General features: G+C 48.8%; 1 protein-coding gene across 1 annotated transcript in view; it reads left to right on the top strand.

The window, feature by feature from the left end:
- The first annotated feature begins 3,584 nt into the window (after positions 1–3,584).
- The window catches only part of ATP1A1 (ATPase Na+/K+ transporting subunit alpha 1), a 31,966-nt gene continuing 27,003 nt past the window's right edge, over positions 3,585–8,547 (top strand). Inside the window, exon 1 of the mRNA XM_003268035.3 lies at positions 3,585–3,963. Coding sequence (XP_003268083.1) covers positions 3,952–3,963 — 12 coding nt within the window. The 5' untranslated portion in view covers positions 3,585–3,951. The remainder of the gene's footprint in view (positions 3,964–8,547) is intronic.

Here is an 8,547-nt window from a genome sequence, read left to right as displayed (position 1 = left end):
CAGGAATTCGAGAACAGCCTGGCCAACATGGTGAAACCCTGTCTCTATTAAAAATACAAAAATTAGCCAGGCACGGTGGTGCGTGCCTGTAATCCAAGCTACTCAGGAAGCTGAGGTAGGAGAATTCCTTGAACCAGAGAGGCAGAGGTTGCAGTGAGCCGAGATTACACCACTGCACTTCAGCCTGGACAAAAGAGTAAGGCTCCGTCTCAAAAAAACAAACAAAAAAAAAGTAAAAATGGAGAGTCTGGGAGGAAAAGTTATAGGAGTCAGAATTATTTAGCTGACAGATTTTGATAGTCAGCAATGCACCCAGAACTGTGCTTTTAAAGACAGGTGATATGTTTGCTGCTGAACAGAAGAAAAGGAAATAGACTTGCAGTGGAGGCACAGAGATTTGCAATGGAGGCACAGATAATGGCTAGGAGGAACTTTGAATGATGAAGACAGTTGACTTTAAAGCAGCAAGAATGGATTTCTGGGTAACATGGAAAATTCTGGATAATGTTGGAAATAGGTAAAGGATAAAGATGCATGCTTATGACTGTTTCCATGCTAACTCGGGAGCACGCAAAGCCAAAGAAAATTCTGTCCTTCCAGATCTCTAGCTCATAGATCCCCCAAATTTTTGTGTCCTATGGAAAATGCTAAGTTAGTGTGGGCTCCAACTCATATTTTAAAGCCCTTAATTGCAATGGTGTGTTTGTTCAATTCAGCAAATACTCAAAGTGCTAGCGTTCTGGGCTCAAAAAACTGACTTGCTTCGTATTTTTCATACATCTGCTGACTCTATTCACAATGACTGGAGCAACCATCCACAGATGTGATCAAATTCTCCTCGAAGCCATCCATACTTGGCAGCCTTAAGGTCTATAAATGCTGAGTCTCCAGGCCAATCAGTTTAACTGTGCCCCAAGCTAGGAGCTTGAAAAGAGTTGATAGGATAAGCAGCAGACAGAATAGAGAGCCTTTGCTTTCTTCACCCTCTCTTCTAGAATCCAAATTTGTCGCCTGCACTGGAGTTAGAAAAGCTACCTGAAAGTCTTGCCACTATTCTTGGAATATTCAATACCAATTACTCCCTGGGCCTCAGTTTCTTCATCATAAAATGAGGGAGCTTGATGTTTCATCTATAAGGTTTCATTTCATTCAGAAGCCCCTCTTCCAAGGGAAGAAAAGAAGGCTTTTTCTAAAAAAAAAAAAAAAAAAAAAAAAAAAAAAAAAAAAGGACTTTTCCTCCTTTGGTTACCTATTTTCCAAGGTGTCTCTCTCACATCTGAGATTTCTTTCTGCACCTCAGTCTTGGTCATGCCTTACCTTTTTCTTTACCTCAAAGACTTCTGAGAATTCAAGGGCACTGTGCATCTGAAATTACTGTGTGGCATCAAAAGCAAAATACAGATTTAAGATACTGTTTCTTATATTTTTTGCCCTTTCTTCACACCGGAACACAGCTAGAACTCTGGGATCCTCCTGAAGGGATCTTCAGCAATTTTCAGTTGCCAAATAAATAGCTCTAGAGACAAAGGGAAGTGCCTTGATCTATCAGGGTTATTTTGTTGAGTGAATGAATGGGAAGTTTACTTATGAGGGGAGAAAAAGGAGATCAGCTGGCAGGAGAAATCTACATTGTTCCAACTCATGCTTTATATATTTAGTTGTTGCCGCAGCACTTTTCCCATTCAGACCAGGGCCCAAGGAGTAATTGATCTTTGTTTTTATTTTTATTTATTTATTTTTTTTTGAGATGGATCCTCACTCTGTTGCCAGGCTGGAGTGCAGTGGCACCATCTCAGCTCACTGCAACCTCCGATTCTCTGGTTCAAGCGAATCTCCCGCCTCAGTCTCCCAAGTAGCTGGGATTACAGGCATGTGCCACTACGCCCAGCTAGTTTTTTTTGTATTTTTAGTGGAGACGGGGTTTCACCAGGTTGGCCAGGATGGTCTTGATCTCCTGACCTCATGATCCGCCCGCTTCGGCCTCCCAAAGTGCTGGGATTACAGGCGTGAGCCACAGTGCCTGGCCCAGGAGTAATTAATCTTAAACAAGCTATCTTTAGCAAGCAAAAGCATCTTACAAAGTACAGTAACTGAGGCTATCAAGCATGTAAAGAAAGCATTTTCTAGAAGCTTAGAGATGGATCCCTGAACACTCTGTAACCCTCTATTGAGTTAACAGTCCAGGGAATTCTGTTCTGAATTTGGGGGCTCTTCTCCAGGCAGTCAGGGTTTTGAATTCTATTTACAATTCCTCTGCTCTCCATGGCCTAGAATGATTGAACCAAGTCTCTAGATCACTGTAGGAGACATCAACCCTTAACAATACATTCTTGAGGAAGAAGAGACTCCTGTAAGAAACTGTCTTGTAAGAAGGGATGAGAATTACCCTAATGATGTAACTGACAACACAGTTTCTAGTTTTTCCTTTCTTTCTTTCCTTCCCCATTTTTTCCAGCTTCATATCCTTGTTTGTTCATGCTACATGAATACTTGAAGTTGATAGCGTTGGCTTTAACTTAGGAACCTTTGCTTAGAAAGTCAGTATCCTGGCCTTTCCCAGAGTACTTGACTTCCTGCAAACCTTGTTAATAATACTTTGTTTTTTAAAATGTTGGAGAACTTCAGCCATTGCAGCCTCTTGCTAAGAAGCAAAAGCTATAATGACAGAGAAGCCCCAAAGTGCAGTGGAACCAGGGATCTCCGGGGAGAGGGATGGTTTCCTGGGACCCCCCAGAGAACCCAAGGCTGTGCTGGAGATGCTGCCACGACAGGTGGAGGCGTGGAGAGGCACCTGGCAAGTCCGCAAACGCCTCCCCCTTGATTTAGCTCCTCTAGCTAAAGTACGCATTCCTTAGGGTTTCAGGTTTTTCTTCCCTAAAAAGAGAATCCCCACACTGGACAAGCAGGTTACATTCACACAATAGCGTGAATGAATTCGCTGGTCGCCCTTTGGATTCTCATTTTGGAATCTTAAAGACAGAGAGGTGGTGGGAGGAGGGCGCTTGAAACTTCTGGTGATGCCAGTTCAGATCCATTCCAGCTATGACGAAGTGGGAAGTGGATAAAGAGGACCCCAAGTCACAGGAGGCACTCTGAAAGCGCCAAGCGCCTGGGGAGGCCATCCGCAGGTGGGCGCGGGGCCTGGATTCCACAGAGGGGCGGAGTCCCTCAGTCAGGCGCTGGCTGCAATCACACCCGAGCGCCAGCCCCCTCCAGCATCCCTGAGTCCCAGAGGAGATCGCCGAAGCGCTGGAAAAGCCGTTCTGCCCACGACTTCTGGTGCCGGGTCGGCGGCGATTGGGGTAGCCCAGTTCCGAGACCGTACCGCACCCACTGCGGACCTCCTGGGCCCTACATAGTAGGCGGGTCACGCAGGGCAGCGGGAGGAGGGGCGTGGGAGGGCCAAGGCCGCCGAGTCCCCGCTGCTCAGCCAGCAGGAGCGCCCCGCAGCCCTCCCAGGACACGGTGGACACGCTTGTCCCAGACCCGGGCGCCCTCCTGCCGGGAGCCAGGACTGGCCGTAGCAGGCGCTGTCCCGGCCCGTGGGCGGGGTTTCGGGAGGGGGCGGAGCCAGGCCCACGGCCGGTGTCAGGTTGCTCCGGTAACGGTGACGTTTCGAGGCGTGGGCGGGGCCAGCACGCAGGTTGCATATTTTAGGAAGTGAGGAGGAGGCGCGGGCTGGAGCTGCGGCGGGGTCTGGGGCGCAGAGCAGCGGCGGGAGGAGGCGGACACGTGGCAGCAGCAGCGGTAGCAGCCCGGGCGGCGGCAGCAACAGCGGCGGCGGCAACGGCCCGAGCCGCCGGCCGCCCTCCCTCCCTCCCGCCCCGCGGCAGCCCTAGCTCCCTCCACTCGGCTCCCCCGGCCCCGCTCGCTCGGCCGGGAGCTGCTCTGTGCTTTTCTCTCTGATTCTCCAGCGACAGGACCCGGCGCCGGGCACCGAGCACCGCCACCATGGGGAAGGGGGTGAGTGTCCGGCGCGCCCGGGGAGGGGGCTTGGGGAGCCCTCGAGGGGAAGAGGAGGAAGTCGGGAGGGCGACCGCGGCCAGCGGGAGGCGGCGGAGGAGGAAGCGGCGCCGCGCAGAGTGGGCTGGCAGAGCCGCGCGGCTTAAAAGACGACGCAGTTTGGAAATGGAGGGAGCGCAGTAACGGGGGGGCGGGGGAAGGGAGCGCCGAGGGGCTGGAGCGCGGCATTGCTTGGGGGGGTGGGCGGACCCCGGGCGGGGGCTGCGCGCCCCCGAGGCCGAGCGGGCCGGGGGCTCCCAGAGGCGGTGCTTGGGAAGCCGCGGGGCCGGGAGGAGGGGGCTTGCAGCAGCGGGGGCGGCCCCTGGACCGAGCCGGCATCCCTGAGCCTGGCTCCCCTCCCTGTGACCGCCGTCACCTCCTTCTCCTTCCTTTTCCCTCCGCCCTCCGTGCCCTGAGGAAAGGCGCGCTCCTCCCCTTCCCCTGGGGCGCTCCGCTTGGGCCCCTCCCGGGCCTCCGTTCCCGCCGCGGCCCCGGCTCCGGCGGGGGCAGCCTCCGGGTTCGGGGCTCCTCCTGGAGGCGCTGGGGCTTAGCTGGCTCCGCGCAGAGGCGGCCGCCCTCCCCCAAAGAAAAAACTGGCTTCTCCTGAGTGCGAAGCCGGCTGGGCAGGCTGGTGCCAGAAAGGGTGTGTCTTCACTGCCCTAAGATGGCCTTTAAGGTATACTTTTGAGGGCTTTCTTGGGCCACTTTCCGTGAACACAGGATGCACCGATAGCAACTGGAGTTGTCCGACGTTGGGGAGAGGCATGCAGATTTTTTTTGAAGGGACGAGCCCTGAAGGAAGATGGGCAGACCCACCGGGGCCCCAGGGTACAATAAACCCGAAAAAGGACTGGAGGCTGCAGGCAATTACGGTGGTAGGAATGCTCTGCCGGTTTCCAGCGTCGCGGAAGCACCAAAGGGCGGTCGCTGAAGGAAACGAGGGGTCTTGGGGCTGGAGAGCGGCGCGGAGCGTGGTGGGAATATCGTCACAACGCCGCTTTCCTACATTTCTGTAGCGAAGACTTGATTACCCGTAGCTATTACCCGTAGCTACTGCAGGAGACTGGGTCCTGGACCCCAAATGAGCCAAAGTCCAGTTGAGAAAAATTTACACAGAATAACCTCGGAATTCATGGGGTGAAAGTGACCATGTCATGAGAATACAAATGGGAGAGAATCCACTTCGTTGTCTCCAGGGTTTAGCACAGTGCAGACTCTGAGTAGGTCTTTGAAGGCCCTGAGGCTTCTGGGTGTAGACAGAGTGACGGGAGCAGAGGGAGGCTGCACTCCTTGGGGACTCTAAATGAGTTTTAAAGGAGGTAATTGAAAGGCTTGGACCTGGTGGGGAGAACAGGCACAAGTGGAAATGCACAACTCGCCTCGCTTTTAAAAGCATACAGCGTGGAGGGCCGGTCCAGGTCAAGTGGCATCAAAGAGCGGAGTACAGGGCCTCTCCATTCCCCTGATGGAGTCTGGGTTAGTGGCCTGTGCTTCTACCTCACCATCAAACCCTTGATCATTTTTGTAAACAAACAAGCACTTAAGCTCATTCTTTGTCTCTCCTGCCTTAAAAGAAAAAGAAAAAACTTTACTTCCTGAGCTAATTTTGAGAGGTTTAGAGATCACAGATGTGTGCCCCAAGCCTAGGAAGGTGAAGTGACTTGCTCAAGGTCAAACGGTTGGCTAGTGACAGACTAGGCGTCCCTGATTCTTGAACAGCCTGTCTCCTCGAGCCTGAACATAGATTTACTCTTTAACATTGAGTTCTTTATACAGAACTCAAAACTTATTTTTCGGATGAAACTGGGGTATTTGTGATGTTGAATTAATAGGCCATGGAGATGGTTTGGCTAACTAAGTTATGTCCATTTATCTAGATGTCTCTCATAACCACACACAGACACACATGCACAGTAGTGATGCGGTAGTAACCCACCTGAATAGATAGTAGAGCTTAAACCCAGATGTCTTACAACAAGATGTATAGTGGCTAGCAAACACAAGATTAAATTACAGCTGCGAACACTGGGATGTTGAACTGCTTGGCTGCTGGCTGGTAGTTAGCATTTTGAGTATTCTGATACATTGAACATTAGTTTACTTGTGTGTGTGTGTTTGTCCTCAGTGACTTACTGTGAGCGTCCAAATGTTCAGAAGAATATTTCATGTTGGGATTTTTCCACATGGGGATTAAAATGTGGGTGGAGAGTGACTAAAGCCCTGCTGATAATTGGTTAACCAGGAAGCCTGTGCCGGCAGCTAATTTTTAAGGTCATTGTAAATTTCTTCCCCTCCTCTCCTCAGTACGCTTTGTGGCCTAGCTTTTGATGATATTTCAGGTGATTTTATATGTCCTTAAAAGTCTGGTTCCTAAGCATTTGGTAAGAAAATGAAAGAACAGCTCTTGCTGAATCATTCCTGGATGAAATAGGATTTTGTCTCTTTTTTTCTTACTGGGTTTTATTGCCAGTGACTCGGCTTAAACCGTCAGCTAGGCCTACCACCGGCAACTGTTTCACTCACCAAAGGTACACACCATAACTGTTTAGAAATGTGGGAAAGTTCGTCTTCTCAAGTGTATAAAAGATGAGGAGGGGGGTCTCACCAGGTCTTTCACTGCATTCTGGATTTAGTTTGAATATTATTTGCCTAAAAAATAAATTATAGTTTATGAGTAGTGATTTAAGGAGGGGCAGGGAAAAAAGATTCCAGTGAAGGTGGCAGGGGGGATGCACATGTCAGCAGAAATCCTGGTTGTATGGTAATGTTATCAGCTGCCCTTTTGGAGCACAGCTTGAAAGTGTGACTAAAGCTCCTCTGGCTGCTATAAAGCTAGTACTTCAGACTTAAAGCATTGCAAGGCAGAGGCCTCAGAGTGGAAAGTTGCCGGGGCCTGGCCGGGAGCTAGTGGAGCAAGTTACAGGAAGAACTAGTGCCTAGAGCTGGGGGGTGGAGAGAGCACTTGTGCCTCACCCTTTGCCTGTCAGTTGTTCAGCGTGTAACAGTTCCCTGCTTCTTAGGTTCTTTCTGTACCCTTTTATAAGGGTGTATCCCCTTTTGGTAACTTACTGTTTGTTAATTTGTAGTGTTCCCTGCCAGTAAGCTTGTAACACTCTAGTGACTCACCTTCGGGTGGGAGGGTAGGAAAGGGAGAGGCCTGCCTCCTAAACCTGGGAAGATGGGGAGAGAGTGGTAAACCTGAGAGCCCAAAAAACAAACCAAAAAAAAACAACAAAAAAAGATGCCTTTAAAAATCCAGTTAGATGTTTGCCCAGATGAGGGCTAACACTTAAAATATACAGATTCCTGGGAAGGTTATTCCTAAATTGCATTTAAAAATAAAAGTGAACTCAACATCATATAGCACAATAGGCTTGGCACTCATCCATGCTCCATTCCAGTACCCTCAGTCATTGTTTTCTGATTATTGTAGCAACAAATGAACAGATAAGTGACTTTCTATTCAAATCAGGCTATGTTCTTTTAAATGTATCTAAACTTAAGAATAAGAAAGGCTTTAACTAAAATAGCTTTGAAGGATTTTGTATGATAAAGTAAAATTGGTTTCTTCACTTAAAAACAAACAGGTTTAAAAATAAAATAAAAGCCCTGAAGCTTCAGTTTCTCATCTGGCTCTTGGATAGAATGTTCATCCTGGGGATCAAGTGAAGTAATCTATGTTCTGTTTATGGAAGGAGTGCCGTGCCAGCCTGAGTTGTGGCTATTGTTATTGGGCTTACATAGGTATAGTAATTAGAGCCAAGAGAAGATCAAATCTTTACAGATTGGGTTTGTTGTTCGTCAGTAAGTCATTAGCCCTTTCAAAATTAGAGAGCAGTTTTTCTGTCACCATAAGAACATATTAAGGTTTGAAAATAATGGGAAATACTGTTAATTGCCCTTCATAGGAAATTCAAGTAGAGGTGTCAATTGACATTATTGCAACTGTTATCTTCACTCAACAAGGAAATCTCCTGTTTAATAGCATCTTTCTGTCTACTTTCACTTTTCAGGTGAAGGACTTTGTTCGCGGTTGATGATCGTTTTGACGTTTTTGAAGTCTTGCGAAATAAAATGGGCTTTTCGGCCTTCTGTGATGAGAGGGAGCCTGAACATTTGTGCTGTGCTGACTTCTTCTAGCTGCCCAGGGCTCTCTGCCAGCCAACAGGCTAGAAGAAGAAACCCGAGTGTCAGATCAGATGGGCTCACAGTAATCAGAGTGGCTGGGTTTGGACGGCAAAGCACCAGGCAAAATGTTTCCCATCCCTGCCAGAGCTGTCCAATTCTAGATTACACTGAAAGTACATGTCCAGTACATGATAATGTGCAGTAGAGAGAACTGTAAAACCTACTCACTCATTTTTAAAACTCTCCATTTATATATTTTGGGGGAGGGATATGGAACCTAGTCAGGTCTGAACTTTCTCACGTTGCTATGAATTGAGTGTATGAGAGGAAGTGTGTATTCTTTGGCTGGAGTCATAGAGAGACTGTTCTTAGCATATGACTCACCTCATTAGTTGTGCTGAAATCTGTTGTCAGGAA

The sequence above is a fragment of the Nomascus leucogenys genome, chromosome 12 (assembly GCF_006542625.1).
Source record: "Nomascus leucogenys isolate Asia chromosome 12, Asia_NLE_v1, whole genome shotgun sequence".
Lineage (NCBI taxonomy): Eukaryota > Metazoa > Chordata > Mammalia > Primates > Hylobatidae > Nomascus > Nomascus leucogenys.
This window is presented reverse-complemented; position numbering and strand designations above follow the sequence as displayed.